Source organism: Lissotriton helveticus, chromosome 3_1 (genome assembly GCF_964261635.1).
Source record: "Lissotriton helveticus chromosome 3_1, aLisHel1.1, whole genome shotgun sequence".
NCBI classification, from domain to species: Eukaryota; Metazoa; Chordata; class Amphibia; order Caudata; family Salamandridae; genus Lissotriton; species Lissotriton helveticus.
In genome coordinates, this window is record NC_136061.1 from 1,071,012,330 (window position 1) to 1,071,033,503 (window position 21,174).

Below are 21,174 nucleotides of genomic sequence, written 5' to 3' on the forward strand. Positions count from 1 at the left end.
ACATTAAACAGAGAGAAGGTTGGTGGGTGGGAGGGGATCATGGGCAGCAAGCTGACAATATAGGGCTGGTGGAAGGGGCTGTGGCAGCACAGAAGGGCTTACATGGGAAGCAGGAGGGTTAGTGGCAGCACAACGGTCATAGTGGGCAAAAGGGAGGGGGCAAGGACTATGCACAAAATACCATGGAGGACAGAAGGGTTGGATTGGGGTTGGGCACAGGCAAAAGAGGGCCGGGGAAAGGACTTCACAACAGACCATATGGGGTAGGCAGGAGGAGCAGTTACAGCACAACAGGGCATGGAGGTCAGAATGGAGTGGCAGCAAAATTAACCATGGACGAGAGGGGATAAGGACATGAAACTGACAGGCAGGGTGGAGGTGACAGGGACTGGCAGCAGTCATCTGACCATACTAGGCAGGCGGAAGGGGCAGCTCAACAGATAGGTAGGAGGGGCAGTGGCAGGTCCATGGAACATGGTGAGTAAAAACTAGGGAGCAGGGACAAACACACAGAAATCGGAGGGTGGGAGAAGGAGAGTAGGGACAACAAGATAAGGATATAGGCTAAGCAGGGGAATATAATTGGACAAAGGTGAACAGAAGAAGAGAGCAGGGACATCAAGTTTAATTGAGGGCAGGGCCAGCAGATTGGACCATGCAGAGCAGGAGGGAAGGGGCTGGTGCATGAACTCGGAAAACAGAGGGTAGGGAGGAGGTGAATGGGGCTGGAAGCTAACTGTTCATGGCAGGCAGGAAAGGCAGTGGCTGATCAATGGCCACACAGGTCTGTAATGAGGGAGCAGGGGCATGGACTTGGACAATGGATGGCAAGGGGAGGAGGAACAGCAAGCTTGGGTGGTGGCGGCACAATGCCAAGCTCTACGTCCAACTCCCCCCGCCACCGTGCACTTGACTTAATATTTGAAAAAACGTAGATATTGGTTGAAAAAAACAAAGGTCACAGGGACGTTATAATAAGGTTTAGATTTTACACACATAAAACCATAGAAATTCAGTTGTTATAGAGTTATTTCAAGTAACTATAACTAGTGTCATAAGGTAACTATAACTAGCGCCCTTGCCATGCAGTGCTGATTGCCCCAGATATTACATCACTCATGACATCCTCCATGACATCATTGATAACAACACTGTAACACTGCAGGAAAAATATTGATGAAAAAACTGTGCATGGCGAAGTTATAGTTACCTTAGGGCATGAGCAACAGTTACTTGAAATAACTCTACCCATAACAGCTGAATTAATATGGTTTGGTGCGTGTAAAACCTGAACCTAACAATAATGTCCCTGTAACCTTTGTTTTTTAGTGACTATATATATATATATATATATATATATATATATATATATATATATATATATATATATATATTATATATATAAATACATACATACATTTAGAATTATTTTACAAAAACATGATTCTGGCAAGACAGCTCAAGGTGTCTGCTATATATATTTCTCTTTCTTCCGTGAGATTCCAAAATGTACATAATCTTTAAAAGAATTGCTTCAGAATTAATTATTCCACAAGGGCCATTTTTAGATCTTTTTGTTCTGTCGCTTTCAAGGAACACTATTCTTTCACATAGTAAACAACATCTGTGTTATGAACAAAATAATGAATTGAATTTCCATATGCAGTTGACAAGGCAAAAAAAAGTTTAGCTTAGTTACATTTATCTCTGACAATGTGTCACCATTGAGTTACATCGTACTACTAAGTGTATTGAGAGGAAATAAAAAAAGGAGACACTATGTTCATAAATCTTGTACTTATAAGGTAGTCCTTTTTTAAAGTCAATTTACCCTCACAAGTGCTGCTCATGAATAGTTTGATAAAAAATAATAATCACTTAACAATAATAGCAATAGTATTAGTAGTGATAATAGTAGTAGTAGACATAGTTGTAGTAATAATAAAAATAACTATTATTATAATTATAATTATTAAATTCACAGTAAAATGTACAGCTATGTTTTCTGGCTGTGGGTAGCATTATGAAACACACTTTTATTGTGGTTTTCACAAGATATCTAGGACAGTAACGAAGACATTTGACATATGGTAGTACTGTACTCCGTCCTCTAAACTGTAGATCAGGCCCTGAATCTGCTGGTCATTTGACCCAATTGTGTTGTGCCTGCCTTCGGAGGGAGTCTATCCATAATGCCTGATATTACGCTACTAAAGTTCCCTCACCGCAGCTTGTTGGTACTCAGCCAGGGCGTAACCACCTCTACCAACTTTGGGAAAAAGTCAAGTCTATACCATTGTGCACACACACATTTAGTAAGAATATCTCCATCAAACATCTCACGTACACCATCAAATATTGGGCCATCACATTGTGCACCATTGCTGATGCCCATAAGGAACACTGCTCCACACCCATATGGCCACACTTCTGGAACGCAGTGTCATGTGGTCAAATTTAGGCCCACGCAAGAACACTACCATTTTACATGCTCCCGTTTAAACTTGTCATCCTTTCTTGAACGTGAAACTTGACACACTTTGGCTTGCATGCTTGTATGGATAAGGTTCTATGAAATTGCTTTGCTTACATTTGAACATTTTCTTAGGCACATTATCAGAGCCTTGAACATTCTGCACGAAAGCTAAAGTTCACTGTGCAAAATGTTGTTGTTGATTATTGTTCACTCTGTGACAGCTTTGTTAGGGTAGAATCAATAATGGCAGCGTGACTGGAACTTCGGCATGACAACATGGGTGATGTTTATAATATAAACAACATCACTCTTTTGTTAAGTTAGAGGAGCATTTTGCTGGCACTGTGAAGCCGCCCCATTTCTGAGTTCCATCCCAGCTGATTACTTTTTACCTCCTGCGAGGGATGAAGCTCAGCTCTCCACCAAGACGGGCTCCCTGATGACACTAGCCCACAAGCAATGGGGGAGTTAGATCACCCGACAGGGATTATGGCAGATTCACCCACCCTAGGCACACTAGGATAGGTAGCGCTAGGTAGGAGTTCAAAATATAACAGTACCTATATGCAAGAATATATATTCTCTGTAACAGCTCAAGGGCTGAATTATTTTCTTCTTGGAATGCTGATCACACCATTCTGTTTCTTCCTATTGATTATTGCAGTGCAAGTATTTTATTTAAGGTTCAATAAACATTGAAACGTCATGTTGTGTATTTCTAATTTATCTCTTTGGGTATGCATGAGTTATCAAATGAGAAGGCTCTAGACCTATTATCACAGATTAGGGCCCAATTTTGATCTTGGCCGGATGGGTTCTCCGTCACAATGGTGACAGATATTCCGTCTGCCGAAATATAAATCCCATTATATCCTATGGGATTTATTTTTCAGCGGACGGGATAGCCGTCACCGTTGTGACTGAGTAACCCGTCTGCCAAGATCTAAATCAGGCCCGTAGTCTAAAAAGCCCAGTAATGATTCAAAGATCCCAACCAACTACTTCACATGGTGGCTATTCAGAGGAACTATATGTTCAGGGCGATTACTTCTGAAGTTTGTAATATCTGTCACTAAATCTTTAGCCTCTCATTTCCAGTGTTTCATGAGAAGAAGTGTTATCCCTAATTCTTAGTTTATCCTAGCAAAGGAGGTTTAGTGCTCCAGTCCATCCACCCTGACTGGTTCTCCTGCTCAGGAGTGCCTGCCATGCCTCCCGTGCTACAGCAATATTCTTTTTAACCTGCACCTACGGATTCAACAGTATTAGAGGCGTCATTGCAGAGTGACTGCCAGTGCATCCCTTATACCCCAGTTGTGGCATCCTTTCAAGAAACCATGGCTAGTATTGGTAGGATCCTCATCAGGGCAAGACAAACACCCAGTCAGTTCAGGCCTGGCAACACGTCATTTATTCCACAATGGCTCTGAAGCGCCACCATCTGCAATTTCCCATACAGGCCATGACAGTCTCTGCGGGTGCATTAGCACACCAACAGGAATCCTTGTTGTATCTGTCTTTGACAAATGACTGATGGTGATGTGGGTGGGGTTCAGAATCGTTGCAGGATATTGTGGGGTCCTCAGGAAATAAGAATGTTTGCTTCTTGTCAGCCATCTTGTCAGTACACCAGCCAAATCTTCCTATTTAGCATCATACCAGTTGGCTGGAAGTTAGAAATAAAGTGGGTGCTGCTGTATGCAGAACGACAAAGAGGTGTGCAGTATGAGGTCCAAAAAGTGTTATCGAGTCTGGTAGTGCCCCTTATGGAGGATTAACTACAATAAATATTTTTTTACAAGTCAGAATTCACAATTACAGCAATTATATAGAATATATTTTACTGCTTGACGTCTGTTGTACCCCATTTGCTTTTTATCTCAGACTTTCAATCCTTCAGACACTGCTTTCCTCTTATGTAATGATTTTACTTTCAATGTGTACCTTTATTGTCATTCTACCACTGGGGTGATGCTCAGGCTTGATAAATATATGTGAAAAGCAGTTGAATTAAACACTTTGGCAGAGTTATTACACCAAGACTAATAAAAACAATTAATTCATTGAAATGGGCCATAATGAGCATGAGATGAATATGTACACAAAACCTAGCAAACTCCATGCATTCTCTGTCTACGCAGATTGGGTCTGTGATCATAGTTCAGTATCAAGGCAGTGCACCCTACTAGAATATTTCAGTTTATTTTGTGCAATACCTACCAATCTGAAGGACCTTAGAACTGATAATCCTTCCACATTTGCCAGTCCCAGCTCCATGAGGCTAAGGCTGACGATAATTCCATCAAAGATATTCCAGCCTTCTTGAAAATAATAATATGGATCCAGTGCAATTATTTTGAAGACCATTTCTGCAGTGAAGATCCCAGTGAAAATCTAGAGAAAAATGAAATTTGGTAATTCACAACGACAGCATATATTGATTAATTAGGGACGCAAATTATCTATGTCCACGTTTACCTTAATTGCATTACCAACTGGAAATATTCCCTTTGCCAGATTAGAGATCAGCTACCAAGCAATATGATCTTTCTCATGCTACTGTGACATCACAGTTTCGCAGCCTATTTGCTGAAATTTCACAACAGGTGTTAACAGATAGTTCATTGTGGAATTTTATTCAGCCCTTGAGTTCATAAATGAAACTTTCAGGAGATGTTTAAATCGTTACTATGAGACTGTGCCTGCCAGATGATGGTTTCAGGGGTCAAACTAATTTCACGCTTTAAAGCAGGTTATATGGAACTAAGATTAGTATCTGCTATCAGATGATTTTTATAAATAAGATTAAAGATTAGTAACTTCAATGACTGGAAGACTAATTCATCACATATTTTTGCCACATCTATTAAGGTTGACCATAGTCGAATTAATGCATACATAGAAATAAAGAAAACCTGTCTATTAAGGTTGACCATAGTAGAATTAATGCATACATAGGAATAAAGAAAATATCCATGCAATTCAGTGAACTAACTCACTGTGAGACTTACAGAGTCACACGTAGCCTTTTCACATATAATGGTAGGAGTTGCTAGATGTGTGAGAAGCTTGCAGAAATCTAGGGTGCAAACATTTATCTCATTTGTTTCCCCTTGTGTTTTTAGGACTTGACTTAGAGCTGCCCGCTTTCTCTGAGTGTCTATTGTGGCACGTATTGCAGTAGTCGGCCAGTAGCTATAACAGACAGCATGGCTGTAAGAGCCAGGTATAATTCATATTTTATCTTGGTGCAACGTTTGCATATTGTCTCCAACCATTTTTTGCATTAGAAATTCGATGTATCACAAAAGACCAGTCACAAATATTTACAGAAAGACTGTCTCATTATTATTCATGGCGAAGGAATTCACTTGCTAATATCTGAGGTGCAGCTTTAAAAGAGATTGTGAATCTCTAGCTTTAATTTGCATCTGCAAAGTGCTGTCATGGCAAATGCTGTCCACTTCAAGGACAGGGGCAACAATTACAAAAATATATGGCGCCAACTAAAAGGGTATTGAGGGAACATGCAACAGTTGAGGAGGCCACTTGTGGTTCCCCCAAAGGCCCATCTGCTATTTTCATAGTGAATGGCTGCCTCATGCAATGATTCCACTTGTTAATATGTACCAACTGCCCTCTGCCTTTGCTAATATTTCAGTGGTTTGTGACATGAGAACAAACTGCAAACTATTGATGCATTTCCTTATAATTAGGGAGGAAATTGAGCTGTCCCTTTACTACACCCTTTTTCATGCCGTTCAACAGGAGTCCCAAAGTTGAAATTGTTAGTTAGTTGCATGCCAATGCTCCCCCACCCTCACTGCAACAGCCTGTAAGAAAGGCAAGTCTCTTGATCTCATTATCATCAAATTGAACCTAATTTATCTACAAGACAAGATTAAGTCTCGATACTCACACCGTTCTCTTCCTCATTTCCATCCTCCAGAGAAATTGAAAAGAAGCTCAACGATCTCTCTCATTCACTCTCTCCTTTAGAGGACCCAAACCACTTATTTAGAGGACCCTGCTCTGAGGACAGTGCACCTCTAAATCTCAAAATAGCATTCACATCACAAGATGAGGGCATTTTTCATCAGCACTCCAATCCAGTAAAGTATCGCCTTTGCTCCAAAAATCAAATCACGGCTCAAATAATCTTCAAAATCTCAGACCTAGAACAAAATTTATTTTCTGGAAAAAAATTATTCGAAAAACTGCCACCAATCAACTAGTGTAATGAATTTGTTACTGCTACGCCAAACTCTTGAACAACTTATGTGTGGTTTCAGACATAAATGTAGTGCAAAGGCAGCACCCCTTCAAATCCATGAATTCATACTAAGAATCTTGGATGATGGAAACGTGTGTAGTGGTCCAATTGTATTTGTTGGCCACCTTGAACACTATCAACAACAGCTTCTTTCTAAATGTCCTCTTATCAACAATTTGGATAGAGACCAAACTTTTAAACATACCCAGTAAAATGTTGCATTCCTAAAAGTTCAGTTCTCTCAACTAAACTTTTCAACTTCTACATGGATTCCCTTAGTACAATGGACCAGGACAGGAACATCTTCATGAATTAATAGCCTGGATCTCATAGACTTTGAACTCTCTGAACATTACATCCATGAAGAGAAATTAAAACATTGAAAGTCTGCCTTCTCTCTAAAGCTGCTATGCTCTTATGCTTCTCTGACCCCACCAGTTCAAAAATGACTCAACAACCTTCTTCCGCTGGGCATTATCCCCATAGAGGAGCCACTTGCAAAATCTCTAGAATTTACAATTGATACCAACATCAACCTCATCTAACTTGCAAAATAGCTTGAAAACCCGCTTCCTATCTGTTACGGTTCTTAAGGAAAATCAAAATTTCTATCCCCAGCAGATTTCAGAACAGAAGTATAACCACCCATTCTCTCACACCTCAATGGAGGAAATGTGATCCTAGCTAGTCTACAAAAAACACACAATTGCCCCACTTAAGTCCACCCTTTATTCAGTGACACGACTTGTCTCCATTGCTACCAAAATTCTGAAAGACTTTAGACACACATGCTTATGTATTGCAATAATGATCAAAAACATAATGTGTGCATGGAGGATATTTTGTCAGCATTATTTGTGCAAGATGAGGAATGGCTGACAAAATAGGCACCTCAACAATGAATGTGGTGAGTTGCACTTTTCACTCACTGTGAAATGTAAGCACTATTGTATAGACTGTTCCCTTTTTCAGCATGTTTTCAGTGTTCACGAAGGCTAAATGTTTGGAAACTTGGGAGGAGTTACCAGATTTTGACGAAAGAATTACAGTCCTCCATTTTATAGAACCACAGTCATGACTGAGACGTAATCATCACTGCCACCCCAAGATGCCCAACGCCTTCCACCGGAGGTGGAATAAAATCCCAGAGGCCAGTTGGCCGAACGCCCTCAACACCTCCAACCCTGCTACCGCCACCAACCTATAACAGGGAGTGAAAAACTTCAATGCCTGAATCACCAATTGTGCAGACAGCGTTGTCTCCAGCAAGAGCAACATCCATGGAAAGTCCTCTAAAAAGCCATCGGATACACCCAAGAACTCAGAACAGGGAAACAAGACAGTGAACATTGGAGAGGAGACGGCATCCCAGCAAGGACAGGGCAGCCTTCGAGACCTCCCTCAAGCTCTACCACCGCCTGCTGAGTGCAACAAAGAAAACAGCCATTGCCGCAAGTATCGAAACAAGTGCCAACGAAACCAAGGAACTTTTCAACACTGTTGAGGAATTCTCCAACTTGGCTGCCAGAGAAAACAACATCACACTCAAACAGGAGCTGTGTGATGACCTAACCCTCTTCTTTCATGACAAGACGGTAACCATATGCAGAAACTTCAAACCCCAACCCACACCTATGGAATTCCTTGACAGATATGCCACCACTGTAACCTACACAAACCAAACACTGACTACCTGGAACAACCTCTCCACCCAGGACACCACCTTCACTATGAAATTAATCCACTCAGGAGCTCCACAGACTCATGCACACACCACATCTTCAACCTCGGAAACCAAAAGATTCCCACGCTCTTCAACGCATATATGACGCCGCTGGCCAACATCGTCAGATCCCACAGTCTCAACGTCATTTCATACACAGATGATAACCAACTCATCCTCTCACTCAATGACGGCCCCATCACCACCAGAACCAACTTCCACAGATGCATGACAAATGTCACCAACTGAATGAGGAACAACTACCTGCAGCTGAACACAGACAAGATGGATGCACTGATCTTTGGCAACAGCAGCAACACATGAAACACCGCCTGGTGGCCATCAGACTAATGGCCCGCAACCACTCCCTCCAACCACACCAGAAACATCGGAATCATTATTGACAACAAATCACAGATCAACGCCATCTCCTCTGCCTGCTTCCTCACTCTGCACATTCTACGTAATATCTTCAAGTGGCTATCCCTATACACGAGACACACAGTGACACAAGCCCTCATCACCAGATGACTGGACTACGGCAATGCCCTCTACACAGGAAATGCCACACACCTTCTACAGAGACTTCAGACCATACAAAACGCTGCAGCCAGACTCATCCTCAGGCTTCCCGAACCCACATCACACTCCACCTCAGGAAACTGCACTGGATCCCAGTACAGAAGAGAAGGCAATTCAAGCTGCTGATTCACGCACACAAGGCTCTACACAACCAAGGACCGGCCTACATTAAACACCACATGAACTTCCACCAGCCATCGTGAAGACTACAGTCCGCCTCCCTTTCATTTGCCCATACTCTACCGAGAAAGTGGCGGAGGATGCTCCTTCTCACACATTGTAGTAGAAACCTGGAACAGCCTCCCTACATGCCTTCGTGACCATCACCTCACTTCCGGAATTCCGAATGGCCCTCAAGACCTGGCTGTTCGTAGAAGCCTCCGGGGCCTACAAGAGTCTGGATACCCGATTGGATGATTAGCTGCACTTTATAAATCCTGATTGATTGATCATGAATAGCTTTTGATTGGAAACACTGTATGTCTCAAGTGTCTTTATGCCAAGTACTAATGGAAATTCCTGATCAGCCTGTACAATTATTACACAGAATTAATCCTCAATAGACACTGACCCAGTCATATTTACTAAATTATTTTTTATTTCCTTACGAATATAATATTTACTACCTTTATATGTCCTTCACAATTTGGAAAAAAGGATTATATAAAATTTCACAGTAAATCTCATGAGTTCATCAATTTAATAAAAACATAGATCTTCAACATCACAAACCACACTTCTTTCTCACATTCACACAATACATCTAGGGAGATACATGACATCTCCCTAGATGCGTCATGTTGTAAATACACCGTAGCATGGCGCTGACTTTGCGCCACTGCGCCACAAATGTGACGCAACAGCAGCGCTAATGTGGCGTAAGGGGCTTGTAATTCTGCCCCTGAATCTATAGACTCCTTCATCCAAGAGAGTGGTGTTCTGAGAACGTTAAAAAACCTCTACATCCAAGAATCCTGGCTTATCACTGTATTTCTACTCCCTCACCTTTTTATTGTGCCTTTGGCATGTTATATGTTTGACTGCTTGGCCTCCATGTTAACTATTTAGTGACATTTTAAGATATATTTAAAGGGGTTACAACCTTATAGAAAACTCTCAACTCTGACTGGGCATTCACATATTTTATTGCAACTGGTATACCTATAGTTTACTGACTCTTGACTCAAATTTCACCCCACCTCCTTTGAGCTACTGCTTGACTGCTCATTCACAGAAATCCAAAGGAGTGTGACCACGTCACTCCAAGGCATTAAGAACACTATCTCCAGTCCTGAACTTATTTTCTATAAATACTTAATTTAATTAGTTAAATGGAAGTAAAACAAGGCTCCAAAACTCAGCTTCAAAAATTGGGGATGAAGCCTAATGTTCCATATGGAATCAAAAGTCTTATGCCTGTGGATGGCTGTGATTTGTCTTCTATTTTACTTTGATTTAAATAGTACTATTGAGCCCCTCCTGTGTGTGTGAGCTAGCATGTTCATCTCCTCTCCAACACCTGAAGTATTTGAGGCATAGAACACCATATTAGTGAAAAACTATGGTATAAACTCTAATTCCAGGTTGCAAGAATACATTGAAGCATATTTTTCTAACATACATTTCATTCACACTTGTCAGGTCCAAAGATAACATAGCTTAGAACTGGCGTGTCCTTGTGACACAGACTTCAAGAGGTCACAGAGTCTGCAGCAGAGTAAATCAATGTTGATGATACTGGATTTAGTAATGCCTCAAAGCACCTTGTAGGAAGGTGTTTAGGGCATAGGCTACTTGTTCAATAGCTGAAGCAGTCATATAGTAAAAAACTGCATTAAAGAGGGAATCACATAGACTGTGATGCGAAATTTGGGTTCAAAAACTCAGCTGCACAACTCCACATTCCGTCTTGCGACCATCAGGCTTGTGTACATGAACTACAGTTGTGATTTTCAGTAATGGGGAATAATACAGCCCAAAATTATTTGTGTCTGTTGCACGTGCATTGTTTCTGCATTTCGTATATATTTTGTCTTCTCGTTTACTAACTAAAAGTCAACATTTGATATAGTTGAAAATCTCAATCAAATACACTTTCTGATCAGACTAACCAGCTGTAGCACTAGAAACCAGTACAGAACCATTTGCTCCCTGGGTAACCCTGTGCATGACTGTAGATGAGATCCTGAATATTTCACATATGATTACAAACCCAGAGTATGTTTATGGGGTTGTATGAGTTCAGAGTACCTGTCCCTGGAATGATGCTTGATGCTAATGTTCATGAACATACCACATTAGTATAAGTGAGCAATCTGGATCTAAAGCTCCTGCAAGGTAGCCCAATTATGCATTTGGTTAATTACCAACAACTGCACATACTTTTATTTCTAATCACAATCTCTGGCACCATTTGACAGTTATGACTGATAGTGATCATTAGTAACTAAAATGTATTTAATTACGGACACAACTGTATCAAAAGGACCCCAGCATAATTGCATATCCTGCAAATTATCGGCCCATTAGCCTCATCAATGTTGCACTAAAAATCTTCGCCCGAGTGCTTCTGGACTGTTTGCAGAATTGTATGGAGGAGTTTTCTATTCTCACCCCCTATCAGGTCGGTTTTCGTACTAAAACATCCACAATTGATCAAGTTTTCAGGTTGCAACTATTGCACTGGAAACAGTAATCTTGGAGGGTGGCAGTCTCTATATGGTTTTTGTGGACCTGAAATCGGGCTTTGATTTAGTCCCCAGAAAAAAACTATGGGCTATTCTACATGATTTAGGAGTGCCTCCCTATTTATGTGAGATTCTGAAAAGACTGCATGTGAACAACTATGCCCAAATTAGATTTGGAAAAAATTGAGAACTCATTGATCGCATACTCATAGAGAGAGGAGAAGACAGGGGTGTGTTTTAGCCCCTACCCTTTTTTGTCTCTTTATAAATGGCCTGGTTGAAGCTTTGGCAGCCGGAGGGGATCTAGATGCACCAAAACTAGCGGGCTGCAAGGTATTTCCCTTGATGTTCGCAGCCGATACTCTCCTGCTGTCAAAATCACCGATGGGTATTCAAAGGGCACTGGATATTTTGTACCTATTTTGTAAGAACAGGGGCCTGGAAATAAATACCCAGATAACTAAATATATGGTTTTCAATGCAGGCAACTCAAAGCGTCCCAACCCACAATTAGCCGGAGAATCTCTAGAGAAAGTCACTGTCTGTGACTATTTGGGTCTAACCCTCAACAAGAATATGGAGTGGGGTGACCAAACCAGCAAGGTTTGTCTAAAACTGACGCAAACGTCAGGGGGCCTAGCGAAACAGCAGAGGAAGTGTGTATGTAAGATGCTGGGGCCGGTGCTGGAAATGTACAAGGCGCAAGCTAGAGGAGCTGCTTTGTACGCAGCCGAATTATGGGGCCATAGGCCGACCGACCAACTTGCAAGGATTAAAAATGTGTTCCTTAGACAGTTGGTGGGCCTTCCTAAAAGCACTCCTTCAACCCAGCTCCAAATGGACTTGGGCGTAAGCCCAATGGCATAGGAGGTATCGCTCAGACCCCTTCTTTACTGGCGCCGAATATGGAGCACCCCAGAGCTATCCACGTATAAGGAGGAACTGAGGGAAGTGGCCAATCACATGGGGGCAAGCAAAATCTCCTGGCTCACCCACATTTAGAATTCCTTTGTAGCCATTGGAATGAGAGACTTATGGAATAGCCTAGAAGAAAGTTCTTTGGTTACACCAAGAAAAGTCCTGATAAAAAACTTTAAGGACTATCAACTAAATTTACTCCAGACGGGCCTCAGGACAGGTACACTTACTACATCTTTCTTAGATGTAAAATTCTCATACCTCCTAGAACCTAGCATCGACAATATACATCCCCTTCTAGCCAAAAAACTCTACATGCAGTTTAGGCATGGCGTACTCCCCTTACATGCTGTCACCCATAAGTGGGGGGTAGCAAGACGACGTCTGGCAAAAACTGTACAGAGACTGACTTGCATGTGTTGTTTTTCTGCCCGACCTACAAGGCAATAAGGGCTCGTTAGATAAGACAGCTTTGAAGGAACCTTGGAACCTCCCACTGTCTACAGGCCTATAGAATTCTGAAATACGACAATGGCATGCCAATTGTTTACTCTGTGTCCCGTTATCTTTTTTCAATGTGGTGTGCTCGGCGTGCAGTTCTAAAGAAAGTACAAGCTTAAACTGCCCATTCCCCATTCTTTCCAAAGACCACGGCCACCTCATTTTATTTACTTCAACCTCTCAATTCATTTGATTTTGTTTTCTATGATGTGATACTTATTGCCTACCAAGCTTTTTAATCTTTTATTTTGTTAACTTTTTTCAGCTGTTTTTATAATCATGTGTATACAAACATTTCTATATTGATAAATTGCAAAGAATTTGAAAACGTTTTATACGTGATTTTATGGTCTTGTGAGGCTGAAATAAAGTATCTTTTGACTTGACTTGGCATGAGAAATCTGTAATCGGTAACCAAAACCATTTGCTTAAATAAATAGTACAGTCCGAATATTATGTTATCATGTGGTTGCAGGACATTGATTTCCTATATGAGATCGCACTAATTAGGAAAAAGTCACAGTGATGTGACAATTTCCTTTTTAAATGTTTCCTGATCACCTTCTATAAATACAAAATCACAAATAGAGTGCGGTTACCCGACTAATGACTATTGGCTGGTGGTTCAATGTTAAAAAGAATGGCTGTGTAGGTTGACCAGAACATTTTGATAGAAACATTTGGGCTGAGTAATGTAATTTGTTTGTTGCCATCCCATAATTGGGTCCCCCTGCTGACCAAAGCACAAAAAGCAAACCTGTTTTAAGGCTTACATTTTATTTATAAGTCATATCTTCAATGTCACCAGAATCCTGAGCTATGGGAACAAAAAAACATCTACTGCTAATGTCAATGCCTCGTGTAGAGTGGTGTGGGAGCCACATATGCAGTTCCCTGCCTTATTAAGAGGCGAGCGAGAACCTAGATTTCCTCAACTGGCCCCACTACTGGAAATAAACAGCACACCCATCCACCCTTAGGCTAGTGGCAAATATGTGTAGGAATACCCAGCTTTTTTAGGGTAGGCCTTCTTCTAAATTATATCTTTCCTGTAAATAAATGATCAATGCCCCCACAGGGAATAAAAGGTCTACCACACAATAAGCCTCTCTAAATTTGGTGGCCAGAGGTCTGCCAGAGGTACATAGAGGAGAGGTCCCTTATCTCTTTGGCAGGGGTCTAACTGATCCGCTTAACATTGAAAAATTAGAGGCAATCCATATTATTTTAACCAAGATTAAGACGATGGTCTTTACGGAAAAGGACCAGCATTGAACCGAAGATGATAGATTTATTTCTGAGCACGGTGTAAAATATTGGCAAATCTTCTTCTTAGTTATGGCAATTTAAAATGATATTCTAACTGAATAGTAAGTGGTGGATAAACTTTAAATAAATGGATATATCTTTTACGTGACTTAATTTAATAGTAAAATTTCATTTCAATATAAGTACTAACATAAGGGACACTATTGATGGGTCTCTGACATAATTTATTTTTGATAAGCTAATACAGGAATATGCTTCGCAAACATTTAATATGCTCTTACACAATATAACAGATTGAACAGATGTTTTTGTTGTAACACAGATCTTCCTAGTGAAAGTGTGAACACAGTGCCTAAATTGTTCACTTTGTGTAGATGACTTTCTCTCAAATACACCTTTGGGGTTGGAAACACTGCTAGTCATGCTAGAAGCTATGCATGAGCCATCTCTTGGTAAACACAGATAAAGGTAAAGTATATGACAACTCCAAAGCCCTGAGGAACATCAGAAACTCTGCATCCATTAAATGCATGTGTTGTGTGGTAATAACCCAGGTCCGATGTTCCCGGACACAGAAAATCAGAATTTACATTCACAAAGTGCCAATTTGGCAACCACTGTCTTTTAAAGTGGAACAACTGTTGGAGCTACAATGGGAAAATAATCTGGCATTATGTGGGTGAACAACAAGGGCTGTCAGGATTATGTCATCCTGCCAGTAGATGCTCCTCAGGAGGGCCCTTTACGAACCTGCCTTTACATCAGTATATGTCAATATGCACATAAATACTGACCATACATAGTTTTGCTTCAACTTTGAATCCAGGTTTCTGTTCCATGTTTACAAAACAAATGAGGGTATCCCTCTGCCTAAACAAAATTAGAGTGCACCTAACTGATAAACACCACTTTGTGAACAAAGAAAAATGTGTTGTTTTTATGTATAACCCTCACCCACTCTAGTAGTGGCATTCTTCATCATCATCGGATTCGGGTAAAAGTCAGGATGAACCCCAGATGAGTCGGGGGAAGTTAAGTATAAAAAAAGTCTCATACACATCCTGGTATCCATTTATTATTGGGGTGGATGGGCAAAGTATAAAATCAGTATAGAGGGACACTGGGGGGTATAATGGTCCTATGACCCTCGTTGCGTCAACATGGTTTGTGGCCAAAAATGATCCTGAAATGCATACAGGGGCAGCAGATGCACACCATTGCGTGTCCATTTGCTCATGCTGATCAATTTTCAACCGGTTTGCGTGCTGAAGGGAATCGTGCCTCGCCTCATTACACGTGTGAACTTAAACCGAAGCAAAAAGCAGCAACATGGTGCTGCGAACCCATTCGCACAGCTTCAAAGAAGAATCTTCCAATTTTTTCGAGTTTAAAGTTTTATTCCATGTTTTTCAAAATTCGTTCGACTTGGCTTTTTCATTCACGTAAATGCTGTCCATAAACCCATTAGCTTCTCATGAGGCAGTTGTGCCCATCCAGGCCTCTGACTGCTTCACGTGGGGATATTTAATTCACAATCAACAGCTAAAAGAACTTAATCCCAATGCATTTCGGGCTTTTATATTGCCCGTCGTCAGGGGAAGCTGTATAAATATGAAAACAATATAAAAACTCATGTCAATTTAAATTGCTTTAACACTTTGATAGCTTTTACATTCATGCATCATGTTGTAAACATGGAATAAAACTTTTAACTCGAAAAAGTTGGAAGATTCTTCTTTGAAGCTGTGCGAATGGGTTCGCAGCACCATGTTGCTGCTTTTTGCTTCAAAAATGATCCTGGACATTTGTCAGGAAGGGTCCCATAAGCTGTCACTACCCCGGTGATGAACTGTGAATCCCTTTTCACTGACACATGCAATTCTAATTAGCATGCAAGTGGAGAATTATACTTGCCTGATCAATGTATAGTACCTGATCAGCTGGTAAGAGGTACCTGTAAATAGAAACGCATAGACACATGTTTTCAAGGTGCATAAGTGGCGATCACATGGTGCACCTGTGAAAAAACACCAATGCATGTTTCACTTAATTTTCTTAAATCATGCTAGAAATCGCCAGTCGCTTCATGAAATTTAGTGCAACAAGGTGAGACCTGTGGAAGAACACTCACACATTCATTCTGCGATGGTTAGCAATGTACCTCTGTGCCAAGTTCCTTCAGTGACGTGGAAAGAATTTCAAATATGTTTGGAGTAATGGCTTATAGAAACTTGATATTGTAAAGTCTTACCTTTACTTAGGGAAAATGGTTACTGGCAGCATAAAGGATAAAGCCCATATCGAACACTCCTCCTGCAAAGCTGTGTCGCATGCAAACAGGTTACACACATTCTAAAACGTAATGGGACGAAGACATTTTTTGCAAATGCTTTCTGTTTTCAAAATGAAAGTCCCTTAAACATTAATATATAATATTGAATCTATTCAGAGAGAAAATGGGGCTTCCTTGAAAAGATAGAAGGCCAGACCTTTCGTAATTATGTAATTTTAATATATCTGTTTTGACTCCTGCTATGCTAAGAATTCGACCTGATAAACTCATATGTTCAAGGATTAGCTCGAGTGATTCCGGTGGGCTATCAGTTAAAGAATGGTGAGTCGAAATCTATAAAGGGCTTTTTGAAACAGCATGTTTTGGGTTCGGAAGCAGACAAATATTCCTTCTCTCGTGATTTTACTTTTGCATTGACTTACTTTGATGTACAAGAAGAGTCCTTGACTTCTCTTTCCCATTTAGAATTTAAAAACTTTTTAAAGAGTAGTAGCTGTACTGTTAGTTTTCAGAGAGACCTTAAGTGCTGCAGGATGAAGATAATAATAAAGCCATAGCAGCAGCACGTGAGTTTCTTTTTAAACCAAAGAATGAAATAATATGTACATAAATATGTAACTTTTTAAAGGAGTTTATGAGCTTATTCTAATTCTTTTAGAGGGCTGCATGAGGGGAAGAAATTCATGGGACTGTTTTCTTGTGGAGTAATTTATATATATATTGATTGCTATAATCCGGAGGGAGCTTCTTACGGGATTCATGGGATATGAAAACAGGACATAAGTTCATAGGTTTGGCCCCCAGTAAATGTTATTAGCAAGCATGTACATTTCGAGTCTACAGGCAGACTTCTGTTATGACTGTCATTGATTTTATTTTCTCTGGAGTAACTTGCACATAATCTCTGCTGCTATGAGGGAGTCGATCATTTGCAGAAAATTTTATTTGTTTTCTCTATGTTTTATGAATTGATTTCATTGAAATGAAATTGCATATTTTTAAAGCGCACGGATACTCACCAAGAGTGTCCCGGCGCTAGTGTTAAAACTGAAGCTTTCTGAAGAATCGCCCCACCAGTAGTTTTTGTTGGAACATCCACGTTTTCAGTTGTTTTCTAAAAGCAGCAAGTCCTGAGCCTGTCTAAGATGTAAAGGTAATTCATTCCACAAACGAGGCGCTTGAACCTGGAATGACCTTCCTCCTATCTGAGATTTCGTAAACTTAGGAATCACCATGAGTGATTGCTTGGAGGATCTAAGGACCCGTTGAGGCTGGTAACACTGGATCCTATTCCTCTGATATACTGCACCTGTATCATGGAAGGCACGATAAGCAAGCACTAAGGCCTTAAACTGAATCCTCTTCCTCACCGGGAGCCAGTGTAGGGCCTTCAAGTGGGGTGACATACGTGTTCTGGTGTTTACCACAAGTATAGCTCTGGCAGCAGCATTCTGCACAACCTGCAGCCGGTTGAGCAAATACTCAGGCAACCCCAGGTACAGGATGTTCCCATAGTGAAGCCTAGATGTAATTAAGGCTTGCACAACAATTTTACGAGATTCTATCGGGAGGAGAGGAAGAAAATTCTTTACCATTTTTATCAAGCCAAAACAAGTGCCAACGACCGCTTGAATTTGGGCCTTCATTGCCAGGCTTAAGTCCAACTTGACTCCTAGATTTTTTACCGAGCTAACTGGGGCTGAAGGAGGGGACATATCACTGGGCCACGATGCATTCCAGTCCCCATAAGGGGTGCAACCCAAAAAATAATTTCGGATTTTTCTGAATTGCACTTTAGCTGATTAAGTTGCAACCAAGCAAAGACCTCAGTTAAACAGTTCTTTATCTCCCCACCACTAAAACTCGCTCCTTTATCACAAGTGAACAGGAGTTGCTTATCGTTGGCGTAGGAGATAATCTTTGCTCCATACCGCTCTGCTAAATAAGCAAGTGGGGCCATATATATATTAAAGAGAGTGGGGCTCAGAATAGAGCCCTGCGGGACCCCCACTTGCATTGGGGTAATAGTGGCTGAAAAAGGCTGAGACCAGATTTCCTGCTGTCGTTCCGAAAGAAAGGAAGCAAACCAATTGTACACCGTGCCCCCGACACCACACTCTGCTAACCTATGCAAAAGCCGATCACGGGGCACAGTGTCAAAGGCCCCAGAGAGATCCAGCAATATTAGAACAGCACTATCCCCTTTGTCCATTTGAACTTTAATAGTTTCAGAGACCAGTAGGGCTGTTTCTGTACTGAGGGTGGCTCTGAAACCCGACTGGCTGTCATGGTTACGTTCAATATAGTCTGTTAGCACGGAGTTAACATACTTCTCCAAGACCTTAGAAAAAAAAGGCAACAGGGATATGGGCCTGTAGTTGGATGCGATCATAGGATCTGCTGTGGGTTTTTTCAGGAGTGGGATAATTTTGGCCCTCTTTCAACAATTCGGTACTGATCCATGTTCAAGTGATGAATTATGAACTAAATTAACTTCAGGATTTAGAGGTTCCGCAATCTTCTTCAGAGTGCTAGCTGGGCAGGGGTCCCGACTTCAAGGAGGTCATGATGTCCAAGGATTTTTCTAAAGAGATGGGAGGGAAATGGGAGAGTGCGCAGCTCAATCCCGATAGCCAGTCACCCGATATTATATCCATTTAGGGTGTGCCAGTAAGGGCAAATGATTCTTGGATCTGGTGGATTTTGTCGTGGAAGAAACAAGTCATCTGATGGGCCCAACTAGAGGTGGGAATAAAAACCTTACTAACAACACTGGGAGATGTGACGTCTTTAACAATTTTAAAGATTTCTTTACTTTTCTTCGCAGCCCCTTTTAATTTTGAGAACATTTTTTTCTTTTCAGCCCGAACATCATTAAAGTAGGCTTTCAAAACTTGCTTATAAGTGGCTCAATCCATGGGTTTGTACTTGGATCGCCATATTCTCTCTAGGCGTTTGCAGGCACTTTTACTTTCCCTGAATGCCACTTTAAACCATGTTGCGGAAGCACGGTTACTTGTGGATTTCCGCGTTATATAAGGTGCCAATACCCCAACCTGTTCTTCCAGCCATTTCTCTAGACCAAGAGCATCAACTTTTGGATTACCACAGATGGACATTGGGTGCTTACCCAGGGCTCTCTTTAGGCTTCCAGATGTAACCTGATTTAAAGGTCTAAAAGGAACAGGGTGGGGTATCTCCCTATGTTGAACTTGGACTGCAGACTTCGGAAATTTAAAGCTCAGTAGATAGTGGTACGACCATACCAATGGTTGGGGAGCCTCTGTTTCAGTACTGGCGCTGGAAAATACCTCTCCTAGCGTATGACCCTTTGCATGAGTAAGATGATGAATATATGGGGCCAGGCCTAGCATCGCTAAAGATTCCCGCAACCGAATGGCCTCCGGGTCAAAGGAAACATCCATATGGATATTAAAATCGCCTATCAAAAGACAGTGCCTGTATTTACCTGAGCTAGGGGAAATACCTTGGGTGAGTGACTCCATAAACGTACCCACCCGACCTGGTGGCCTATACACCAAAATGCCCGCGATGGATTGATGGTCCGATATGGTAATCACAAAACTGAGGCTTTCGGCTTCATCGATGTCCTGAGCCGGAAGAATGGAGCAGGACAGTGTAGATTTAAAAATTCTACCAACTCCACCCCCTTACCCTTCGGGGTGATCCTTCCTCAAGATCTGGTAGCCCGAAGGAATAGCCCCTGCTATCGTAGGGTTAGAGCCGTCATTCAGCCAAGTTTCGGTTACAAACATGACATCGGGACTAGACTCCTCTAATAAATCATGTAATTGGGCTTCATGTTTTCTTATTGAGCGGGTGTTCAGGAGGAGAAACTTTAGCAAGTTGTTCTCTCGTGGGTCCGCGCCCAACACTGGACCCTTACTCACCAGAATCGCACTGCCACCCCTCCAATTGGTACCAGAGAGGTCCGCTTCCCAATTGCACCTGTGGCAGAACAGCAAAGTCTCAGTCATACAATTCACACCATTTTGACAATATCCATTTACCTGGCCCCTGCTGTCACAAAGTTCCACTTTGCTATAAGCAAATGGAATCCCCGTTGGGCCACGTCACTGGCAGCATTTCCGGCTCTGGACTCCTCCGGGACGCTGAAGGGCGCAGACGGGCTTGCCTTAGGCGTCCCAACGGCGCACAGCGGCGCGCCTGATGCGCACCTTCTGTGCGCTCGCGCAGCGTCTCGTTTAGTAGGTGCCAGGTCTTAACAACTAGACTGTGCTTGAAGTAAAAATGGCGGACTCGGGCAGAACAGACCTAGCGTTCTGATGCCCCCAGCCACAAGGAATGCACAAAGAATAAAACAGTTCCCCACGGAGCCCCAAAGAAGAACCTCGACTCAATTCCCCACAGAAATTAATTTAAAAGTGCCACGCCACGAGATACCACACAGTGGCAGCAGCAACGTTTTTT

At 41.7% G+C, this 21,174-nt stretch overlaps 1 protein-coding gene across 1 annotated transcript in view; it reads right to left on the reverse strand.

The window, feature by feature from the left end:
* Positions 1-21,174, reverse strand: part of LOC144823277 (sodium channel protein type 2 subunit alpha-like) — a 942,252-nt gene that overhangs the window by 429,376 nt on the left and 491,702 nt on the right. Inside the window, exon 15 of the mRNA XM_078681632.1 lies at positions 4,697-4,870. Within this exon, the coding sequence (XP_078537758.1) occupies positions 4,697-4,870 (174 nt within the window). The remainder of the gene's footprint in view (positions 1-4,696; positions 4,871-21,174) is intronic.